The 25,098-nt window shown below is 46.1% G+C and overlaps 1 protein-coding gene and 1 long non-coding RNA gene across 5 annotated transcripts in view; one reads left to right on the forward strand and one right to left on the reverse strand.

Annotated features, from left to right (window-relative positions):
* The first annotated feature begins 8,132 nt into the window (after positions 1-8,132).
* pias2 (protein inhibitor of activated STAT, 2) overlaps positions 8,133-25,098 on the forward strand; it is a 64,481-nt gene continuing 47,515 nt past the window's right edge. Inside the window, exons 1-4 of one of the 4 annotated variants that reach the window (XM_061673220.1) lie at positions 8,133-10,321; positions 10,859-11,032; positions 13,962-14,049; positions 14,143-14,193. In XM_061673220.1, the coding sequence (XP_061529204.1) occupies positions 10,921-11,032; positions 13,962-14,049; positions 14,143-14,193 (251 nt within the window). In that variant the 5' untranslated portion in view covers positions 8,133-10,321; positions 10,859-10,920. The remainder of the gene's footprint in view (positions 10,322-10,858; positions 11,033-13,961; positions 14,050-14,142; positions 14,194-25,098) is intronic. The other 3 variants (XM_061673219.1, XM_061673222.1, XM_061673221.1) reach the window with 3 other exon arrangements.
* LOC133400481 (uncharacterized) lies at positions 24,464-25,056 on the reverse strand. The gene is made up of 3 exons (XR_009768360.1): positions 24,972-25,056; positions 24,764-24,821; positions 24,464-24,679 (listed from the first exon to the last, which is right to left on the reverse strand). It is a non-coding gene; the product is annotated as an uncharacterized LOC133400481 (long non-coding RNA).

Genomic DNA, 25,098 nt, shown 5'->3' on the forward strand with positions numbered 1-25,098 from the left:
GAGTGGACAAGGGGACCAGGGGTGAGAACCACAGCAGCACAATAGTGAGACAGTCTAGTACACAAGTACCATTGCAACAGTCATTTGTCGACTGGGGAGGTGGGGACATGCGATAACTAACCAAGAGAACAAGATAAGAGAGGACAGAAAAGGGCAGGACAGGATGTGGGAAAATGAGCAAGGCAGTGCTATTGACGAGTGGTGCGGTGGGATTCTATTTTAGTGTCTCAACACCTGTAAGAACCTGTGAGTTGATCTGTTAGTATAACCTGTGTTGTTGTTGGTGATCCCAGCACAAGTAATTAAAGCCTATCGTGTGTCTATCGAACTTATTAGTGAATGAGCACCATATCACATGCATGTTAGTCAACGAGTGTACGGAGTTGCTGAGCCAGCACATCGAGGAAGGGTGAGCCCCTCCCACCCACAAGGGGGGTGGGCTGAGTCAGCGTGCCCGTCCAGCAGGGGACCCAGCCAGGGGGACGCCACCGACCCCCCAGGACCCAGGGAGGTCCCCAGCCCGACCGAAGCGCCCCGACCAGTCCCAAAGGGAAGGGCACGGGCACCGGCCCACTGCCACCCCACCCCCACCAACACCCAGCGAGCTGCCCTGCCATCACCGCCCCCGGAGAGCATGGGGTCCCCACCCACCGACATGGCTCAATGCAGTAGCCAGCAGCCACCCAAAAACGGTCATAGACCGCCAAAACAAGTAAGGATGGGCGAGGGCGAGGAGAGGAAGGCGGGGCCAAAGGGGGTAGCCAACCCCCACCCCTCCGTGGCCCGACAACCGGGAAAATGATCTCGTTATCTTAAATCCAATCATTAATATTTTATACCACTGGTTTTAAACCACGATGTAATCCTAAAATGGAAAATTAACACACAGAGGAGGTCCAGCTTCCCTTTTGGTCCCGAAGGTGGTGGGAAAGGAAGGAGGGAGGGGCTAAACCACCCTCTTTCTGTCTCGCTCTGGCCATTAAAGGGCCAGAGCTGTGCTCTGAGTCAGCTCTTGTCTCACCCGACCAACTTGCTGAAGACTGGCCCAGGCAGGACACCCACTTCACGACGAGGTGGCGAGGACACATCGGACCATCCCCGACTGCAGAGCATCCTGAAAGCGCTCCGAGCTACCCTTTTTGGGGGCCTGAGCTCACCCCGAGGGGGGTGGAAGCAGGCACAACGCGCCTGCTCTGAAAGTCTTGCGAGCATAGGCACCCACGTTCTGGCCGTCCTGCCTGGGAACCTTTTGGGCTTCTTTTGAACTTTTTCTTCTTCCTTTCCGCCAAATCCACCTGTTCCCCGTGCAAACCGGGCTGGCTGAACACTCGGAAGCTTGACCTGCCTGTATCAATCGTGTTCAAGACACATAAGTCCAACATTGCGGTCTACTAAAAGTACAGATTAGTGCGTATTTGGGTTTAAATTAACAGGAACAGGAATCCCCGCCTATATGCATTCCCTACACGCTCATTCTACCAATCTCGCATCACAAGTCAGTTTCCTTTGCCAATGTTCATCTGTACTTTGTTTGTTTTGTGTTTTTCTGTAATGCTTCCCTGTAGATTCCCCATGTTAGATCATTAAAATGTTCATTAAATTCACTACCTGCATTGGTGTGTGTGTGTTTGGCTTTGAGGAAAGAAACCTCTGGCCTTCGAGAACTCTTATCAAAATTTCAGAAAGTGTAGCAACCTTCAGATTACGAGACTGATAAAAGGTTTCTCGTCACTTTTGTGACGCGGTGCCCCCTTAATAGATAAAATAGTTTGATTTATAATGCTGTAATTTAAGGTCCTCATTTCTGATTAAAGTAAACTGTGCCTTTCATTTGGTAATCAAATGTTTGGAGGAAGACGGGTGAAGAACAGAACACAGGCTGCTCGAGGTCCAGTGTGAAATATCCAGAGTCGGTCCTGATTTTGGGTGCAATGTCCAGTGCAGGTGTTGGTCAACTCTGCTTTCTTCAATCCAAGGTCACCGCAACAGTCTACCAGAATGTTTTAGAGGACTTCATGATTCCTTCTGCTGAAGATCTGTATGGAGATGCAAATTTCATCTTCCAAGCAGGACCTGGCCCCTGCCCATACTGCCAGAAACACCATCAAATTGTGCGTAATTTAGAGGAAAATGATGAGTTGGAAGCAGCGCGTGTGTCACTTCCCCGTTTCCTAGCCGGGGAGAATGTGGCCTGTGGTGTGGATGAAATCCTGTGGCCTGACCCAGCAGGCCGAGCTGATGCTGTAGATGAATAATTATAGTAGATACTGAATGCGCTTTTGTAGTTGTGATTCTTGTCTGGTTTTTGTCACTAGTGCTGTACAGGGTTTTTGTGGGTTTTTTTGTAAAACACAATGCTATCGTTATCCTATTAAGATTATTCCTATCGCTTTATGATCTGATCAGTGTGTTTTCCTTTTTTCTATGTTGTGTGTTGTGTTGTCTGTTCAGTGGGGTTTTTCATTTTGAATGACTCGGGGTCTGTTTTGTGGAAATAGTTCGGTTTCGCAAGAAGAGTCGGGTATTGGTGAATTTAGCTTGAATTTTTGGATTTGTGTTTAAAGTATTGAGGAAATGGGTGGAGGTTTCAAGCAATGTGTTTTAACAATTGAGAAAAATTGTAAAAATAAATCAATAAAGCAGAGCATGAACATCAAATAAATTATATGCCAAAAAAGTCGGTATACGTTGGAATACTTATGTACGAAAATAAAAACGTTATATAAAAAAAAAACCAAGATATTGGATAGCATTGGGGAAATGTAGAAAAAGGAACTGCACATCATATATACTGTAAATGCTTGAACTACTCCATGTCAGGCTACCTCTTCTTTGATTTGATTTCCAAAACTTTAAAAACAATGCGACAAGCAGCATCTCACAGCAGTCCCACTTAACTTCATGCTGTGTCAAGAGGTCTGAATTTAGCCTGCTGTGAGTATGCTTCATTGTGTACTGTATCTACCAACTGGTGCATTTCTTTCTAAACCAATGTTGACATTTTTCTGACTCCATGCTCACAGTTAACTCCTCCACGATCACAGCAGATTGATGCGTGGTTGCCTTTATTGTAGTGTTATTGATTAGGACGGAGCTCATCAGTAGTGCATAAAATTAACAGTGTTATCGTGGAATGGATTTCTGTTGGCCCTTGACAAGATAACCCATTATTGGATGACTGCTCCTAATTTGCTTTTGTTTATTCAGAAATATAATTAAGCATTGGTTCCAATGACAAGACAATTAGTGGCAAATAGGTGTAGTACTATAGACCGTCACTAATCTAATCTTTGCTGCTTAAAGGTGTTGCGATTATGTATGAAATAAGAATTGCGCTTAATTGAGAAGGAAACGATGAGTTGGAAGCGGCGCCTGCATCACTTCCGGGTTATCGTGATTTTAAATTACAGCGTTATAAATCAAGATATTTCATATATATGAGGGGCACCACGTCATATTTGTACAAGTTTAACTTTAGACGAAATGACGACAAACCTTTTTAATCCGTTTCTTGTCGGAAGGTGGCTACACTTTAGAACTTTGAGTTCTAGCCTTTCCAGAGGTTTTGTTCCAAACCCAGTCACACAAAACAATGATGCAAGGGGTGAATTTGATAGAAAATGTCATAATAAAAAGAGGTTTTATACAGGATAAAACACAGACAAACACAAAACAAAAAAGGTACAGACGAACATTGGCAAAGGAAGGGATTTGTGACGTGAGATGAGCAGAATGGGCGTGTAGTGAATGCATATAGCTGAGGAAATTTAAACCCAAAATATGCACTAATCTGTACTTTTAGTAGACCGCAATGTTGGATTTACATGTCTGGAACACGTTTGAGGCAGGCGAGTCAGGCTCCAGAGTGTTCGGCCAGCCCGGTCCGCACCAGGAACACGTGGATTCGACGGAAAGGAATCCGTCGCCCATCAGTGTCGCTGTTGCCTGTTCCAACTCCCAAGTGGCGGGACTCAACAGGGTGGAGGCGCCTTTGTTGGTGCAATCCTTCGACTGGTGGGGAGTTAATTAACTTAGCGTCCGGGGGCGAACTCGGCATCCTTGGGTCTCCGCTTTGAAGCGCCAGGTAGCTCTGCTCTGCACCGCGATCCATCCTTCATGGGCTTCAGGCCACAAATCCCATCCGCTACATCTCAGATGAACGGCTTACTGGGACACAGCTAATGGACGTTTTTGGTGAGGATCCACATGTGCAAATTTGGCGCCAGATACAGATCAGGGTTGTATGTGTCGCTTTACCAGGTGCCAACATTAATTACGTCTTTTAGGTGATAGATGTTGCGGGAGTTGATAATCGGAAGAGTAACAAGGAAGGCAAGTATGGAGGGATTCTACCCATTGCTAAGTTGTCTCTGGACGAAGAGATTTCACATAGCATGTCATTCATCAATGTGGAAGCAATCTGTGTGTGAGCATAATCCGTTTGGACCACCGACAGCAGTTTACTTATGCTCTGTCTAGTTTGGTTCAGGATGACACTGTGAGTGTTGAGGACAAGGATAGTGCCCTTGAGCGTCTCGCCTAATAATTGGAGGTTAGCGGTTTGTCTCTCCATGCTGCATCGGATGTTAGGAATTTCGGTTTGGAGTTCACCAATTTGTTTCTTAACCGTGATTAAGCTGATGGCGTTAACCATGGAGGTTCCTATGCTAAACAATGTGCTGAGGGAGGCGGCAGCCATAAATAGGCCACCTACAAAACTCTTTGAATGTCTGGGGATTCCGGACTGGGTTTCCCGCGGTTGTGTCTTGATAGTACTAAGGCTCCACGCGTCTCCGGTGGGGGCGCTGTGGATACCCGTTATTTCGGTCGTTATGTTTTTTGTTCGCGGCGGAGCAGCGTGTTCGGTTTCACCAGTGTCTCGGTCGGGCATTTGCATTGGCAGACATGGTGCAGTCCTTGGCGTGGCAAGGATGCTGTCACGGAGGTTGGACCTGCTTGACCGGTCCGGTCTCAGTGTGTGGACCATCCTCCGTTTTGTGCACGGTGCATCGTGGGCGGAGTCTTGTGTGACCCCCCCCTTTCGCACCGTGAGGCCACGAATGGTGGTGAAGTGCGCTTCACGGAGGCGCAATAACCAAAGTCCACGATAATGCGAAAGCGCAGGTGCAAAGTTAAGGAGAAACCGAAGTCAAGTTTGCACAGCGCGCAGGAAGGAAGAAGAGAAGGAGCGCCGGTCACGGCGAGCCACAGAAAGATTCAAAAAAAGGCAGGCAACTTCGCCATCACGAACAATGTGGAACAGAAGAGGAAGGCTGGGAACCAGCACAGAAGGAGGCTCATATCACCAGTGTATCCTGCAGGTGAACTAGAAGAGCCGGGGCCTAGTCATGGCCTGAGTGGGTAGGGTGGGTAAAACGGCATGGAGGTGCACTTTGCAAGTTCCAGAGACGAAGTGCACGGTGAGTCTGAGGTCTCTAAGGAGAGACAAAACCCACGTCACCCACACGGGCCAATTATATATTACTCGTGCACTCACTGTAGTAGTCTCACCACGCTGCACTATTTGCATATCTGTTGTTGACCAAAACTGGCCACTCATGCCAGAGTAGCCATTTGCACACTGACTGAGGAGTATCTGCAACATTTGCACAATCGACATTGGCCCAGACTATCGTACTATTCGCGTGAAGTCTCGGCGCCTTTTGCACAATGGTCATTGCACCAGACTATTGCAATATTAGTCATTCGAACTGCTCTAAGTGCGAGAGGACTCTGCATCTTTTGCACAATTGTCAAAGAAAATAATAATAATGTACCGGCATTACCAGATAACTAGTGTGATGGGACTCTCCGTGGTCACAAAAGGCCTTTCGAGTAAGTTAGCTGTATTACCCATGTGTGATGGCGTAATGCAGCACGCATGGAAAGAGCCAACCACCGGGGAAGAGAGGTGGCAGGTGGTGGCGCCCAGGTCCCTCAGAGATGCTGCGCTGAGAGCATATCACGGGGGCATCGGCTCAGGGCACTTTGAGAGCACAAAGACCCTCCGTCGACTGCGCCGAGAGTTCTACTGGGGTCAGCACAGGCAGGATGTGGAGGACTTCTGCCGGCGCTGCGATGGATGTGCAGCTTACAATTGCACGCGCCGCTTCAGCAGCAAGGGGTTGGGGCACCTATGGAGCGGATGGCTGTGGACATAATGGGCCATTTCCCCTTGACGGAAAGAGGGAACAAATACGTGTTGTGCGCGATGGACTATTTTACAAAACGGCCAGAGGCGTACACGCTGCCAGACCAAGAGGCGCAGACGGTAGCGGATGCGCTGCTGGAGGGCATGTTTAGCCGGTTTGGGACTGCAGACATCCTACACAGTGATCAGGGCAGGAATGTTGAGTCCAAGGTTTTCGCTGTCCTGTGTGAACGGCTGGACATGCAAAAGACACCCATCACGCCCTTGCATCCACAGAGTGATGGTCTTGTTGAGCGGTTCAACCGCACCATGCAGCAGCAGCTCGCCATTCTCACTGCAAACCACCAACGTGACTGGGACCGGCACATCCCACTGGTGTTAATGGCCTACCAATCAGCCGTCCAAAGCTCTACAAGCTGCACCCCTGCTCTGCTGATGCTGGGCCGAACACAGGCGGAGCTGGCGTTTGGAAGACCACCAGACAGCCCCGAGGACCACCCTGGACTGGAGTATGCCCGGAGGCTGCAGCATCGACTTGAGGCTGCACACGTGTTTGCCCGAGACCAGCTGGAGAAGGCTTGTATGAGACAAAAGAGGAACTACGATGTGCGGCGCAAGGGGCGAGACTTCAAGTCAGGGGAGCTGGCTTGGGTGTACTCACCCAAGCGGAAGAAGGGACGTTGCCCCAAGTTGGACAGTCACTGGGATGGACCGTGTAGGGTGCTCGAGCGGGTGGGGAAGGTCGTTTATAGGGTCGCAGTTCCCCCTAGGGGCAGAAGGGTTGCCCTGCATTGAGACCGATTGGCACCGTACTGGGGTAGGGGGGGTTCGTTCCCCTTTTTGAGAAGGCGTCTGGTGCGCCAGCGAGCCCGGAATCTGTTGTGGATCCAAGTTCCCCGGATCACACCCCTGTTGAGGTTTTGTCTGAAGCTAGTCATTTCCCCAAAATTATTCGGCATTAATACTGTACATTCTGGCAAAAGTTTGCCGTGTCTACTCACGAGCGTAGGTTCAAGCTGGTGGGAGGTCGTCTCTCCCTGGGTGCATCTCGGGAAGCAAGGAGACAGATTTGCTTGAAGAAGAAAATGATGCTCAAAAATGAAAAGAAAAAAGAAAAAGGAGGCGGAAGAATAAAAATTGTATTGCATCATGCTTTCTTGGGAGAATAGGACCGTCTCTCTCACATCCCAAAAACATGCATGAATTGGAGACTCTAAATTGCCCGTAGGTGTGACTGTGGTTGCAAATGGTTGTTTGCTTGTATGTGCCCTGCGATTGGCTGGCAACCAGTTCAGGGTGTACCCCGCCTCCTGCCCGATGACAGCCGGGATAGGCTCGGGCACGCCCGCGACCCTAGTGAGGAGAAAAATGGATGGAAGGATGGATGGATGGATGGATGGATGGATGGATGGATGAAATAAATAGGGGGAGGCTGACAGATGAGTTGAAGAAAAGTGGGGTTCCAGTGTTTCATCTTAGAAATGTACTCAACACTGAAGAAATGAAGATCAAAGCCTTGTTTCAGGTTTTAAATGAAACAGGCTTGATAAAGAGAATCTCGTCAAAATGTTATTAATATTGCTCCCAAGTACAAACGTATAGGCGCACTCTGACCCCCACTCCAGCACAGTAGGTGGCGGTAATGCATCTTGAACGTTTGATGCCACCCGGCAACGAAGAGGAAAAGAAGAATGACGTGACGTGACGTGACGTGATCTTTGATCGCCGTCTCCATGAAATGACGTTGTCCTTGAACAATCTTCTAATTTCTCCAAACATTTGACTCTCTTCCCTCTGTTGTTCTCCTCGTCCTCTCGATGCGATATCTGGCGGGAGGCGCTCGCAAGTCAACAATTGAGTGAGGGCGGTGAAAATAAAGAAATTAGTTTTGGTCAAGTGGATTTGCCTTATATGCCCCTCCCAAGCTGTCGTCAACCTGGAAGGTCACACTCTAGGGGTACGTTCGGAAATGTAGTCCAAGCGCTCTCTCTACACTCCGGAATGCTCGGAAACTCAAGAGTGTTGTTGGAGTGTGCCGTTCGATTATTCAGAGCGCCACACCCCGGGAGTGCCGGAGTGTCGCTCTGACAAGAGGAGACAGACCGGTCGGAGCGGCAGGCAGGACGAGATGTTTGTTTACAAGCAAAACTGACACATTCAATATGGCAGACGCACTGACGTATCCGTGCCAATGGCCAACACGCTCGTTCGTAAATTAACTGCGCTCTCAGGGTACGTTCGGAATTTCACTCCAAGCGCGCTCTCTACACTCCGGAACGTTCGGAAACTCAGAACATTGTTGGCGTGTGCCGTTCGGTTATTTAAAGGGCCACACGCTGAGAGTCCCGCCTCTCGGACAGAAGCGAGAGCGTCAGGTTGAATTTCCGAACGTACCTTAGATGAACGGGAACGTCAAGATGGCGTAGTACGAGTATCTGGTAGGCGAAAAGAAAAACGTTAACGCTGATTCCATTTCTAAACCTTGCATTTAAAAAAAAAAAAAAAAAAAAAAAAAAAAAAAGGGTTTAACTCTCTTCAGTTCCTACGATTTAGTTTCCGAAACCACCAGAAAAGAAGGCTGCAATTTCACGCAGCATGGATGGGAACCTTCTGTTGTCAGCCTGACTGTTAGCAAGTTTATGATTAGCAAGCCGTCTCTTAGCTGTCTGTTCTGTCACACTGGCTCGGATTGTCTTGGTGCTTAGTCGTATAGGATCTAAATTGTCCGACGTTATTAGCGTGGCCATGACCGGTAAACGATCCCCGAATATCACCCAAGTGCGCCAAGCTACCCAATATAGAACAAAACGAGCTAAGTCAGGTGTGGCTCTGATGTAACTGAGCTTCATTGATATTCCGTTGTAAAGTTTCAAGCATTCCTGAACCTTACTCAGGACAAGTGTTTGGAAACATCAGCTTCTCCTTGGAGGGTAACTCTTAACCGCTCTTGAATTCAAACACTGCATATCACAATCAAGGTACTGTTCCTGCAACTTTTTGGACGAAGTGGACATGGACAAGATTTCAACGTGAATCAAGTTAATGTCAAATTTGGAACAGTGCACTGCCATAAGTAGGACTGCATGATTATGGGCAAAATAATAATCACGATTATTTTTGATCAATATTGTCACTATTATTCTTCATGTTAGGGACAAATCTTTTTATTTTTAAAGAAGGTTTATTGCACCACTTTTCAACAAACTATGTAACAGTTTGCAGTGCAAAATGAATCTTTAAATAAGAATAAAGTACAGATAATAATACAAAATAAATGTACCCCAAAAAATTCGACTTTACCAAGGCCTAACTGAGTCAATATGCTATTGCAACTTGCAGTCATGAATTGCAGCTTAACGGAAGCAAATACAGTTTATGCATAGAAGGCAATAACATTAGTTTGCAAGTACTGATTTTTCATTTAAAAGTCCCCGTCAATTTCGCGAATGGTCAAGGACGGGTACGTCTCTGTTGTTCTGCTTGACCATCGGTCATTCGTGCACGTTCGCAAACTGCAAAGAACGCGCCAGTTGTGATTTCTCTCTCTATTTACTTCTTTGCATTTTTGACTGCGCTCAGGCCAGTTGGAGTCAAAGCACCCGCGACAATGATTGTTAATACTACAGTATGACTTCAGGCCTTTTCGCACCGTAGTCGGCGATGCGATTGACACCCCATCTTTTCCATTCATTGTGTGTGTGCTGAGGGGTTGACAGCGCGTTTTGCCATCTTGCGGGGAGGGGTGGCTCTGTGGAGCCATTCCGAGTAGAGAGAAGTTCTCTTTCGAAGGCGATATCGCAGACATGTCCGAATGGTGCTCGAACGGGAGAGGGGTTGGCAGAGTCATTTCCGTGTACTTTTTTTTTTGGTGGACGTACTATAGGGAAACGAACAAGCCGAAACTCTCAAAGGTCCTGATGAGCCATTGGGATGGGGTGCACCTATTTCCTTTTTTTATTCTGCAACTCGTCTCCTCGTCCTCCTTAAAATGCGCAATCCCAAGACTTTCTTTTGCAAAAAAGACCAAAGTTGCTGAGGTGCGGTGTACTTCTCCATCAGGAAAACTTTCCTGTTACTTCCTGGTAGCAGTCTACATCAGCACTTTCAAATTTGAGAATGCTGCACCAGGGCTGTGTGGTCGCTGTTGCTGTGACACGCGGTCCTTTCACAGTGAGTAAGCGCGTTGTGAAAAAGCCTTGACAGTGAAATGCCGCCTTTCTGCAAAGGTGCTGTGAGGGCCAAATTCCAAATAAAAGCTTCATATATGACTACATTGGACATCATTGGCATTTTCGGCTTTTATTTTGAAGGTGGTGCCGGGGCTTAATGAAGCCTTAACCATGCGTTTGCCCCTGGTGGCCGGCTGACGAGGTTGTGGGCACTGCCGCCCGCATAGTAGCACTTTTCATGTGCAGCACGACGATCAAGCTCAATTCAATCTTGGCAGGCAAAATCGAATTTGATTAATTGTGCAGCCCTAGTCATAAGGTAATATTTGGAAACAGTCATTAAAATAAAACATCATTTTCTTATCTGAGTCACAGTGTTGTAGATGCGTAAACACCTTAAACCTGCTTCCATTTTAAATCCTGTCACAATTTCCACAGACGTTTGTGACAGTAAAACAGTATGCTTGGCAGTTACTTGATGTAACATGTAAACATCATATTGCTTGGTTTAAGATGAGCTGAATTGTGCCATCTGCAGGGGTCATTGCTGTACAAACTTCAACTGTTGACTGGTGAAGCAACCTTTCATAAAGAACCAGCATGAATCTCCAGCACCCTGGGCCCCAAATTCCTCCTGTTCACCCTGATGTTCAGATGAAGTCTCTGCCTTTCTATGATGTTCTGGATATCCTCATCAAGCCCTCCAGCTTAGGTCTGTCTCTCTCTGTATTTATGGGACGTCAACTATTCTTTTTAGGATAATCATTGATTTAGGGTTTGTTGATGATGTTTTTTGGCGGCACGGTCGACGACTGGTTAGCACATCTGCCTCACAGTTCTGAGGACCGGGGTTCAAATCCCAGCCCCGCCTGTGTGGAGTTTGCATGTTCTCCCCTGTGGATGTGTGGGTTTTCTCCCGGCACTCCGGTTTCCTCCCAAAAACATGCATGGGAGGTTGATTGAAGACTCTAAATTGCCCTTAGGTGTGAATGTGTGCGCGAATGGTTGTTTGTTTATATGTCCCCTGCGATTGTCTGGCGACCAGTTCAGGGTTCGCCCGAAGATTGCTGGGATAGGCTCCAGCCCGCCCGTGACTCTTGTGAGGATAAAGCGGTACAGAAAATGGACAGGTGGATGGATGTTTTTCCATTACTGTACTTAATTTGTCAATCCAAGTTGGTAAGTTCTGTAGTGTTATGTGACACTATCTATCGATCCATCCATTTTCTACCGCTTATCCGAGGTCGGGTCGCGGGGGCAGTAGCTTTAGCAGGGACGCCCAGACTTCCCTCACCCCAGCCACTTCATCCAGCTCTTCCGGGGGGATCCCGAGGCGTTCCCGGGCCAGCCGAAGGACGTAGTCTCTCCAGCGTGTCCTGGGTCGTTCCCGGGGTCTCCTCCCAGTGGGACGTGCCCGGAACACCTCACCGGGGAGGCATCCGAATCAGATGCCCCGGCCACCTCATCTGGCTCCTCTCGATGTGAAGGAGCAACGGCTCTACTCTGAGATCCTCCCGGATGACCGAGCTTCTCACCCTATCTCTGAGGGAGAGCCCGGACACCCTGCGGAGGAAACTCATTTTGGCCGCTTGTATCCTGGATCTTGTTCTTTCGGTCACAAACTGTGGGTCGTGACCATAGGTGAGGGTAGGAACATCGATCGGCCGGTAAATCGAGAGCTTCGACTTTCGGCTTAGATCCTTCTTTACCACAATGGATCGATACAAAGTCCGCATCACTGCAGAGGCTTCACCGATCCCCCTGTCGATCTCCCGTTCCATTCTTCCCTCACTCGTGAATAAGACCCCAAAATACTTGAACTCCTCCACTTGGGGCAGGATCTCATCCCCGACCCGGAGAGGGCAAGCCACCCTTTTTCGATTGAGGACCATGGTCTCAGATTTTCTTTATCGAAGAAATTCTATATGTGTGTTTAAAATAATACCTTGCAATTGCGACAACATTAAATAAAAACTAATGCTAGTAGAGGAGGAGTGGGCTGGTAAATGGTAATTTAAACTTTTAAAGAAAAATTGTAAAATCTGTCAAATACACACTATATTGCCAAGAGTATTGGATCACCTGCCTTGACTCACATATGAATTTAAATGACATCCCATTCCTGATCCATAGGATTCAACATGACGTTGGGACACCCTTTGCAGCTGTAACAGCTTCAACTCTTATGGGAAGGCTGTCCACGAGGTTTAGGAGTATTCATGGGAAGTGTTGACCTTTTTCCCCAGAAGCTCATTTGTGAGGTCATACACTGATGTTGGACAAGAAGGCCTGGCTCTCAGTCTCCGCTCTAATTCATCCCAAAGGTGTTCTATCAGGTTGATGTCAGGACACTGTGCCAGCCAGTCAAATTCATCCACACCAAACTCTCTCATCCATGTCTTTATGGACCTTGCTTTGTGCACTGGTGTACAGCCTTTTTAGAAATGGAAGAACTATTCCCATAAAGTTGTGAGCATTGACTTGTCCAAAATATTGGCTCCTCAGTTCCAGTGAAAGGAACGCTGAAGGATTCAGTGTACCAAGAGCTTTTGGACAATTCATTGCTCCCAACTTTGCGGGATGGCCCCTTCCTGTTCCAACATGACTGTGCACCAATGCACAAACCAAGGTCCATAGAGACATGGTTGAGAGAGCTTAGTATGGGTGAATCTGACTGGCCAGCACAGAATCCTGACACCAACCTGATAGAACACCTTTGGGATGAATTAAAGTGCAGACTGAGAGCCAGGCCTTCCCATCCAACATTAGTGTGTGGCCTCACAAATGCGCTGGAAGAATGGTCAAAAAGTCACTCCACACACTCCTGAGCCTTGTGGAAAACCTTTTCAGAAGACTTAAAGCTGTTATAGCTGTAAAAGGTGGACCAATGTCATATTAAACCCTATTGATTAAGAAGGGGATCTTACTTCAGATCATAATAATGTGAGTCAAGGCAGGTGAGCGAATACTTTTGGCAAGCTCATGTATTTGTAGCCAAACAATGACGCTGAGTCAGCACCATTTGATAGAATTTCTTTTTAGCGGGTCCAGCTAACATGCCTGAGGTGGAACTGCTGGAAGATGAGGCAGTGACAGACTGACTCGCATGTCTACTGGTTAGGCAGTCGAAAATGGTCCATTTCTCCACTGGAATGTGATGCACTTTCGCAAGCAGGACTTGGAAAAACAGGACATTGCTCTTTCTGAAGTATTGCTCTTTCTCAGGTCAGCTTCATCAGGTCAGCCCCCCCCCCCCCAATCACGTATCGGTACCTTAAAAAATGCTTTCAAATTAAAACAAACAATTCAACCAAATTGATTTTATTTCGGTTTCACTGAGCAGATTTTCGTCACCTGTGGAGTTTGCAATGTATTCAGTTGCATTTTTGTAAAACATTTAGCAGAAAATTGCAGTTTTGTTATTGTAAAATATTGAACAAAACATTGGTCACAGTTTGCTTTTCTAATGTACTTTATCCCAGGTGAGATAATGTGGATCTTTGTCACAATTGATAGAAAAGTGTGTCTAATATTGAGTGCATCGATAAGTTATGGCCAACATAGTCTAAAAAGAGCCCGTACATATAACACAGTGGAATCCCTAAAAAGACATTTTTATTTTATGTGTCATTTGTTTTCAGGAGCAAGTACTGCACAAAGATACCATCAAGAAAAGTATTTTATCTTTGCCTTGACGCCGCAGCAAGTTCGAGAAGTATGCATATCCAGGTGAACAATTTACCTTTTGTGGAGAATTCTCATCAAAAACAAGATTTTCCCTGGAATGTAAAAAGTAAAATACTCAATTGCGTTTGTTCACAGGGATTTTCTTCCAGGTGGCAGAAGGGATTATATGGTTCAAATTCAATTAAGGTGAGGCTGTTTGGATTCTCAGTCATGGAAATTTGTTTTATAAAAAAGCACACAGAAATGACATGAACCTTAATGACCTTCAACTATTTATGCTGTTGGCTTCACACGAGAGTCTGACCAATATGGGACTTCAGGTGCGGATTCTGGCATCAATATTGGGGGCTAAAAAAACACATATCCGATATACCGGCCGATTTCTGACATATTGTCCTATAACCGATATATAGTGGGTACCCCCTCAAATTTTTCACTCTTTGTTATATTGCAGCCATTTGTTAATGTCATTGAAGTTAATTTTTTCCTCATTAATGTACACACAACACCCCATACAGAAAAAATATGTAATTGCTGAAGTTTTTGCTGATTTATTCAAAAGGAAAAACTGAAATATCACACAGCCATAAGTATTCAGACCCTTTGCTGTGACACTCATATATTTAACTCGGGTGCTGTCCATTTCTTCCTTAAGATTGTTCTACACCTTCGTTGGAGTCCAGCTGTGTTTGATTATACTGATTGGACTTGATTAGGAAAGCCACACCCCTGCCTATATAAGACCTTACAGCTCCCAGTGCATGTCAGAGCAAATGAGAAGCATGAGGTCAAAGGAACTGCCTGAAGAGCTCGGAGACAGAATTGTGGCAAGGCACAGATCTGGCCAAGGTTACAAAAAAAATTCTGCTGCACTTAAGGTTCCTAAGAGCACAGTGGCCTCCGTAATCCTTAAATGGAAGACGTTTGGGATGACCAGAACCCTTCCGAGAGCTGGGCGTCCGGCCAAACTGAGCAATCGGGGGAGAAGAACCTTGGTGAGCGAGGTCAAGAAGAACCCCAAAGATCACTGTGGCTGAGATCCAGAGATGCAGTCGGGAGATGGGAGAAAGTTCTAGAAAGTCAACCATCACTGCAGCCCTCCACCAGTCGGGGCTTGATGGCAGAGTAGCTTGACGGAAGCCTCTCCTCACTGCATGACACATGAAAGCCCGCGTGGAGTTTGCTAAAAAACATCTGAAGGACTCCAAGATGGTGAGAAATAAGATTCTCTGGTCTGATGAGACCAAGATAGAAATTGTTGGCCTTAATTCTAAGTGGCATGTGTGGAGAAAACCAGGCACTGCTCATCACCTGTCCAATACAGTCCCAACAGTGAAGCGCGGTGGTGGCAGCATCATGCTGTGGGGGTGTTTTTCAGCTGCAGGGTTGCAATCGAAGGAAAGATTAATGCGGCCAAGTCCAGGGATATCCTGGACGAAAACCTTCTCCAGAGTGCTCAGAACCTCAGATTGGGCCGAAGATTCACCTTAAAAAAAGACAATGACCCAAAGCGCACAGCTAAAATACCGAAGGAGTGGCTTCAGAACAACTCCGTGACTGTTTTTGAATGGCCCAGACAGAGCCCTGACTAAAACCCAATTGAGCATCTCTGGAAAGACCTTAAAATGGCTGTCCACCAATGTTCACCATCCAACCTGACAGAAATGGAGAGGATCTGCAAGGAGGAATGGCAGATGATCCCCAAATCCAGGTGTGAAACACTTGTTGCATCATTCCCAAAGAGACTCAAGGCTGTGTTAGGTCAAAAGGGTGCTTCTCCTAAAAACTGAGCAAAGGGTCTGAATACTTATGGCTGTGTGATATTTCATCTTTTCTTTTTCAATAAATCTGCAAACATTTTAAAAAAATATTCTGTCTATAATGGGGTGCTGTGTGTACAACCCCAATTCCAATGAAATTTGGATCTTGTGTTAAACATAAATAAAAATAGAATACAATGATTTGCAAATCATGTTCAACCTATATTTAATTGAATACACGACAAAGACAATATATTTAATATTCAAACAGATAAACTTGATTGGTTTTAGCAAATAATCATTAACTTAAAATTTTATGGCTGCAGCACGTTCCAAAAAAGCTGGGACAGGTGGTAAAAAAGAAAGTTAAGGAATGCTTATCAAACACCTGTTTGGAACATCCCACAGGTGAACAGGCTAATTGGGAACAGGTGGGGCTGAAAACCAACATTGAATGCCCGTGACCTTCGATCCCTCAGGCGGCACTGCATCAAAAACCGACATCAATGTGTAAAGGATATCACCACATGGGCTCAGGAACACTTCAGAAAACCAATGTCAGCTAATATAGTTCGGCGCTACATCCGTAAGTGCAACTTGAAACTCTACGATGCAAAGCAAAAGCCATTTATCAACAACACCCAGAAACTCCGCCGGCTTCTCTGGGCCCGAGCTCGTCTAAGATGGACTGATGAAAAGTGGTCTGTGGTCCAACGAGTCCACATTTCAAATTGTTTTGGCAAATTGTGGACGTCGTGTCCTCTGGGCCAAAGAGGAAAAGAACCATCCGGACTGTTCTGGACGCAAAGTTCAAAAGCCAGCATCTGTGATGGTATGGGGCTGTGCTAGTGCCAATGGCATGGGTAACTTACACATCTGTGAAGGCACCATTAATGCTGAAAGTTACATATATGTTTTGGAGAAACATATGCTGCCATCCAAGCAACATCTTTTTCATGGACGCCCCTGCTTATTTCAGCAAGGCAATGCCAAACCACATTCTGCACGTGTTACAACAGCGTGGCTTCGTCGTAAAAGAATGTGGCTACTAGACTGGCCTGCTTGCAGTCCAGACCTGCCTCCCATTGAAAATGTGTGGCGCATTATGAAGCGTGAAATACGACAACGGAGACCCCGAACTGTTGAACAGCTGAAGCTGTACATCAAGCAAGAATGAGAAAGAATTCCACCTACAAAACTTCAGCAATTAGTGTCTGCAGTTCCCAAACATTCATTGAATGTTGTTAAAAGAAAAGGTGATGTAACACAGTGGTAAACATGACCCTGTCCCAGCTTTTTGGGAATGTGTTGCAGCCATAAAATACTAAGTTAATGATAATTTGCTAAAAACAATAAAGTTGATCAGTTTGAACATTAAATATCTTGTCTTTGTAGTGTATTCAATTAAATATAGGTCGAACATGATTTGGAAATCATTGTATTTTGTATTTATTTATGTTTAAATACAACGTCCAAACTTCATTGGAATTGGGGTTGTACATTAATGAGGAAAAAAATGAACTTAAATCATTTTAACAAAATGGCTGCAATAAAACAAAGAGTGCAAATTTTAAGGGGGTCTGAAAACTTTCCGTCCCCACTGTAGTGGCCAACGTATGAAATAAGAACATTGATGTACACAGGATATATACTGTACGTGAACACAAATTTATCTTTCTTATAATACCCAAAATATTATTTAAGGCAAAGAAGTAGAAAACTAAATTAAAATAAAGACCTTTAATTCGTAACACTGTCAAGTGTCAACATTAGTATTGTAAACTGTAAGCTCTATCATAGGCTTCTGTTACATAATGGTGGTAATGTAAATGAAGTTACATGTGTATGTACAGTATCTATTTTTTTATCTCACAAAGATAATTTACTCAACTTTAAAACACTAGAATTGTCTTGTATTAGATAACGGTGGGCATGGGGTCCATGGGGACCAGTTACACAAATCTTTGTTTCACACAAATGCAACTTAGCACAACGTTAACATGTTGTAATACACTCTCTAAAAAAATAGAATGCTCTCCTTTTGACGTGCCTTCACTGTAGCGTATATTGGTGTTAAACAGAAACGTAACTAATGTGTACAGGGGTCGGAGGATAACGTTTGTGTTCTCCTTCGTTCCCTGTGGTCCGTTTCAAGTGAAACGGGAGAATGTTGCAAATAAAGATGTTAGCATGAAAATGGGGCACCACGTTGTGGATTAGCTTACAGCAGGACAAAACTATGAAAAACCTCATGGATCAATCAATCTTTTTCTGAAAGCGTTGCCACAGTTATGTAAATTAATTCTCGATTGCAGAGGTTAATATCTTTGACTCAAACACACACAGTACACAATAGGATGCTTAACATGGAGAAAATGTCATGTTAAACTACAGGGAAATATGGGGGCAAATGCAAAGGGAATTTAGTACATAAGACAATAAAACATAACATAGCAGAATATAGAGTGAATGGCTGAACTTGTGAGATGAGCATGAATGAATGAATTGATACGTGTTGAGAGAGAATAATGTTGGGACTCTTAAGGTCGTTAAACTAACCCCAAGCTACTATGCACCAATTTGTACTCATTCTGGAACTTGCTGCAATGTTTAATCACTATTTATGGATCACGTGGTGACCAGTCTGGAGACACTCTTTCTCGGGGGTCCCAGGAGGGAATCAGGCAGTTTGAACCAGGAAAAAGATGGATAAAATGAAGAAAAACGGAAAAGGAGTACAAAAATGAAAATTGATGGTCACGCTTATGCGGGAAGTTGTGCTTGTAACCTTTTATGCCGTTTGAACTGCTTACGCTTGGTTGAGAACATGTGAGTGGACCAGAGGTTTCTTTGGTAGGCTGGCGAGAAAAAGAAAGCTCAGAAAGCGAGTCGCACTGCAGGCTTCGCATCAGACCGAGCCTTTCTCGTGGTCCGGGCGACCACGTGGCGACCGCAAAGAAGAAAGCGGGAGGAGGAATAGGATGGCTGTAGTCGCGAGCTTGGAGAAGTTGAGGAAGCAAGAGGAGCAACAGCGAGCAGATGAGGAAACGTCTGCCCTTTTTATACCTCTGAGTCGTGGGAGAAAGAAATCACGCCCCCCGAATCGGATTTCCTTTCGCAGTTCGCTGGTCATGCCCTAATCACGGGTGAATTCCGCACGTTTTCAAAAACAATTCCTAACTTTGAAACGGTCTCACGCAGAGATTAAGTATTCAAAACTATCTTGTTTCAATCTCAGTCCTGTCGTATCAAATCATCCATCCATCCATCCATCCATCCATTTTGTACGGCTTATCCGGGTCGGGTCGCGGGGGCAGTAGCTTTAGCAGGGACGCCCAGACTTTCCTCTCCCCATCCACTTCATCCAGCTCTTCCGGGGGGATCCCGAGGCGTTCCCAGGCCAGCCGAAGGACGTAGTCTCTCCAGCGTGTCCTGGGTCGTCCCCGGGGTCTCCTCCCGGTGGGACGTGCCCGGAACATCTCACCGGGGAGGCGTCCGGGAGGCATCCAAATCAGATGCCCCAACCACCTCATCTGGCTCCTCTCGATGCAGAGGAGCAGCGACTCTACTCTGAGTTCTGTCGGAGGTGGGAGTCCTTCCGGGGGGTGATAAGTATACCCACACCTGCTCTGCGCCTCCCACCGTGGACAACTCCAGAGTGTAAGAGAGTCCAACCCCCCTCGAGAGGACTGGTACCAGAGCCCAAGCTGTGTGTGGAGGCGAGTACGACTATATCTAGTCGGAACTTCTCGAACTCACATACCAGCTCGGGCTCCTTCCCTGCCAGAGAGGTGACATTCCACGTCCCTAGAGCCAGCTTATGTAGCCGGGGATCGGATCGCCAAGGTCCCCGCCTTCGGCCACCGCCCAGCTCACACTGCACCCGACCCCTATGGCCCCTCCCACAGGTGGTGAGCCCATGGGAAGGGGGACCCACGTTACCCTTTCGGGCTGTACCCGGCCAGGCCCCATGGGTGCAGGCCCGGCCACGAGGCGCTCGCCTTCGAGCCCCGCCACCAGGCCTGGCTCCAGTGGGGGGCCCCGGTGACCCGCGTCCGGGCAAGGGAAAACCAAGTCCATCGTTTGTCATCATCATAAGGGGTCTTTGAGACATGCTTTGTCTAGTCCCTCACCTAGGACCTGTTTGTCATGGGTGACTCTGCCAGGGGCATAAAGCCCCAGACAACTTAGCCCCTAGGATCATTGGGACACACAAACCCCTCCACCACGATAAAGTGCCGGCTCAAGGAGGCGGTATCAAATATTTATTATATTTATTGTAGGCGGCATGGTGGATGACTGCTTAGCACATCTAGCTCACAGTTCTGAGGACCCGGGTTTTAAGAAATAAAATTTTCTTTGCACAATCAGGATTTTTGGGGCCGATCACCGATCAGAGAGTTTAAATAAAACAATAACCGATCAAAAGATGGAGCATTTAAATTGCTATTTAAATGACTTGTTCATTTACTTCATTGCTCAAAAAATATATATTTACAAATAAAATATATCTTTGTTCATCTATTTATACCAGTGTGGCATAGTGAGGGACAGAATAAATAAATGCTCTTCTATTAGATGGCAGGAAGTACATACAGTAATTAATGTATCCACTTTTTGTGACATTTTTGTTTGTTGGCGTCCCGTGAGATTTTTCAATTGTAAAATATGTGCCTTGGCTCCATTAAGGTTGGAAATCACTGCTCTCGTCAGGTCATGTATTAATGCAGCCCTATGGGGGGCACAAGCCAGTGCAAACTGTAGGCCGGTCCCAAGCCCGGATAAATGCAGAGGGTTGCGTCAGGAAGGGCATCGGGCTTAAAATTTTGCCAAACAAATATGAGCGTTCATCCAAAGAATTCCATACCGGATCGGTCGTGGCCCGGGTTAACAACGTCCGCACCGGCGCCGTCAACCTGCAGGTTGCCGTTGGAAATTCAGCTACTGTGGGTCGAACTCAAACTAAGAAGAAGAGGTGGAAAGTGGGTTCTTCGGCAGAAAGAGAAGAGGAAAGCACAGAGCCTAGAACTGAATGTGGGGACTTTGAAAGGAAAATTGGTTGATATGATTATTCGGAGAACGGTTGTTATATTGTGTGTCCAGGAGACCAGTTGGAAAGGCAGTAAGGCTAGAGGTTTAGGGGCAGGGTTTAAATGATTTTACCATGGTGTAGATGGGAAGAGAAATGGAGTCGGGGTTATTTTAAAAGAAGAGTTGGCTAAGAATGTCTTGGAGATGAAAAGAGTATCAGATCGAGTGATGAGGCTGAAACTTGAAATTGAGGGTGTTATGTATAAAGTGATTAGTGGCTATGCCTCACAGGTAGGATGTGACCTAGAGGTGAAAGAGAAATTCTGGAAGGAGCTAGATAAAGTAGTTCTGAGCATCCCAGACAGAGAGAGTCGTAATTGGTGCAGATTGTAATGGACATGTTGGTGAAGGAAATAGGGGTGATGAAGAAGTGATGGGTAAGTACGGCATCCAGGAAAGGAACTTGGAGGGACAGATGGTGGTAGACTCTGCAAAAAGGATGCAAATGGCTGTAGTGAACACTTTTTTTCCAGAAGAGGCAGGAACATAGGGTGACCGACGAGCGGAGGTAGAAGCACACAGGTGCATTACATCTTGTGCAGACGATGTAATCTGAAGGAGGTTACCGACTGTAAGGTAGTGGTAGGGGAGAGTGTGGCTAGACCGCATATGACGGTGGTGTGTAAGATGACTCTGGTGGTGGGGAGGAAGATTAGGAAGACAAAGGCAGAGCAGAAAACTATGTGGTGGAAGCTGAGACAGGACGAATATTGTGCAGTTTTTCGGGAAGAGTTGAGACAGGCTCTCGGTGGACAGGAGGAGCTTCCAGAAGACTGTACCGCTGCAGCCAAGGTGATCAGAGAGGCAGGCACGACAGGACTTGGTGTATCTTCTGGCAGGAAAGGAGAGGAGACTTGGTGGTGGAACCTCACAGTACAGGAAATCATACAGGGAAAAAGGTTAGCTAAGAAGAAGTGGGACACTGAGCGGACCGAGGAGTGGCGAAAGGAATACATTGAGATGCGACACAGGGCAAAGGTAGAGGTGGCAAAGGCCAAACTAGAGGCATATGATATGTATGGAAGGTTGGACACTAAAGAAGGAGAAAAGGATACAGGCTGGCCAGACAGAGGGATAGAGATGGGCAGGTTAGGGTGATTAAGGATAGAGATGGAAATATGTTGACGGGTGCCATCAGTGTGCTAGCTAGATGGAAAGAATACTTCGAGGAGATGATGATTGAGGAAAAAGAGAGAGAAGGGAGAGTCGAACAGGCAGGTGTGGTGGACCAGGAAGTGGCAATGATTAGTAAGGGGGAAGTTAGAAAGGCATTAAAGAGGATGAAAAATGGAAAGGTAGTTGGTCCTGATTAAATTCCTGTGGAGGCATGGAAGCATCTAGGAGAGGTGGCTGTGGAGTTTTTGACCAGCTTGTTCAACAGAATTCTAGCGGGTGAGAAGATGCCTGAGCAATGGAGGAAAAATGAGCTGGTGCCCATTTTTAAGAACAAGGGTGATGTGCAGAGCTGTGGGAACTATAGAGGAATAAAGTTGATGAGCCACTCAATGAAATAATGGGAAAGAGTAGTGGAGGCTAGACTCAAGACAGAAGTGAGTATTTGCGAGCAACAGTATGGTTTCATGCCGAGAAAGAGTACCACAGATGCATTATTTGCCTTGAGGATGTTGATGGAAAAGTACAGAGGTCAGAAGGAGCTACATTGTGTCTTTGTAGATCTAGAGAACGCCTATGACAGAGTACCCAGAGAGGAACTGTGGTACTGCATGCGGATGTCTGGAGTGGCAGAGAAGTATGTTAGAATAATACAGGGCATGTACGAGGGCAGCAGAACAGCGGTGAGGTGTGCTGTAGGTGTGACAGACAAATATAAGGTGGAGGTGGGACTGAATCAGGGATCGGCCCTGATCCCCTTCCCGTTTGCAGTGGTGATGGATAGGCTGACAGATGAGGTTAGACTGGAATCCTCGTGGACCATGATGTTTGCAGATGACATTGTGATCTGCGGTGAAAGCAGGGAGCAGGTGGAGGAACAGTTCGAAAGATGGAGGCATGCACTGGAAAGCAAAGGAATTAAGTTTAGCTACAGGGAGAAGAGATAGCAAAGGTGGAGGACTTGAAATACTTGGGGTCAACCGTCCAGAGCAATGGTAAGTGTGGTCAGGAAGTCAAGAAACGGGTCCAAGCAGGTTGGAACGGGTGGAGGAAGGTGTCAGGTGTGTTATGTGACAAAAGAGTCTCTGCTAGGATGAAGGGCAAAGTTTATAAAACAATGGTGAGGCCAGCCATGATGTACGGATTAGAGACAGTGGCACTGAAGAGACAACAGGAAGTAGAGCTGGAGGTGGCGGAAATGAAGATGTTGAGGTTCGGTCTCAGAGTGACTAATAAAATTAGAAATGAGCTCATCAGAGGGACAGCCGAGGTTTGATGTTTTGGAGACCGTTAGAGAGAGCAGACTTCGATGGTTTGGACACGTCCAGAGGAGAAATAGTGAGTATATTGGTAGAAGGATGATGAAGATGGAGCTGCCAGGCAAGAGAGCTAGAGGAATACCAAAGAGAAGGTTAATGGATGTCGTGAGGGAAGACATGATGGCAGTTGGTGTTCGAGAGGAGGATGCAGGAGATAGGCTTACATGGAAAAGGATGACACGATGTGGCGACCCCTAAAGGGACAAGCCAAAAGAAAAAGAAGTCAGGTCATGTATTCTAATCAGTCAGGTTAAAACAACATTACAACATGACAGAAATAATGGGTGCTAACTTACTGCAATTAAATTACTTTATTGTAATTACTTCACACACAACGGAACTTTAGAGCATGATTCGACAGAACGCCGGTACAACCGTTAGTGCTAGCATTAGCTTGCTAGGCTACATAACTTTTTGTTGCCTGGTTGCGAGCCGTATCGTATTAAACGTACGTGAACATACCTCAAATAATCCTGGAGTTAAAGCCCTCTCCCGAGCACCGGTGGCCACCAACACAGCACACGTTTTTTCCCATTTAGTTCTTATAATACACGACGCGATCGGTTGTTGTTGTCGTGGCTGTGGTAACGAGTGTATCCGGTGCGTTTGAGGTGACAAGATAAAGCCCAGTGATCGTAAAAAACGGGATGCGGTGGTATCGGAATACAAGATTTTATTGCAGTAGTCTGACATAGTGCAATCGTGAGACTGGATTTGCCTTGTTGTCTGATCCAGGCATGACGTGTTGTCTGTCCCACACCGCTGATGTTTTTTTTTTTTTTTTTTTTTAATAGCTTTGTTGTTGGTCAGATATTTACAGTACTACGTCAAAAGACATGCGACAAGGCTAAAAATAAACTGGCTTTTGGATTCAAATATACCATACACGATGGCGACGCGGAGTAAATGTCTCTTGCGGAGCCGATCAATGATGTCATTGATTGGATCGGCGAATCATGACATTAAAGCTGGTCAGCTGATCAGCATAAAATGCTAATTATCGGCCGATACCAATCAGGCCGATAAGATCATTGTAAAGTCTAATACTTTTTAATATATTATTTCATATTCTTGGCTTAGAACACAGTTGTACAGTCCTTATGAGCAGACTTATCGTCAAACTTACCGAATCAACACAATGACACAGAAATCGAAGTGGATGTTCAGTGCTCATGCAGGTTTGTACCCATTGGTACAGATGTGGGATTTCCTTAATGTTGTAGGCGTGGGGGGCTTTGGCTCACGACTTCCAGTGACCCGCTGGTTCGATTCACTGCTGCGACTGTCTGCATGTCAAAGTGACCTTGGGCAAGGCACTGAACACTAATTACCTTTTTTTGTCTGCACTGCATACTGGAATGGGGGTCGAACGTCGGCTGGATGCATAAGCTGTAAGTTTTTTAAAAATACATACGTTCACTAGCGAATACTTTTTATTGATGACGTGTTTTGCAAGGGTAAAAAAAACATTACTTTTTTTCCATCGCAATCCTAAAAGACGTTCGAGTCACGGGTGTTCAAATCCTGCAAGCTGGACGAAATGGAAAATTCAAATCAGTACTGGCAACAGATGTTACATTTTAATGTGAAGTAGTGGGACAAAATTGTTTTTTATGCAACAGGGATTGAAGGAGCGTGTTTGCTCGCTAAATGTAGCTAATGGTAGCTGCAAATGAATTACCTTCGTCTTCGTCGGAGGAAGCTCGGGATGAAGCTCTGCTGCTTCAAGGCGATCCAGAGGGAGTTCGCTCATCTGACGATTCCGGATTCCATTTACTCAAATCCTGGTCGGCAGATGATCAGCTGGC

Source organism: Phycodurus eques, chromosome 3 (assembly GCF_024500275.1).
Source record: "Phycodurus eques isolate BA_2022a chromosome 3, UOR_Pequ_1.1, whole genome shotgun sequence".
NCBI lineage: Eukaryota > Metazoa > Chordata > Actinopteri > Syngnathiformes > Syngnathidae > Phycodurus > Phycodurus eques.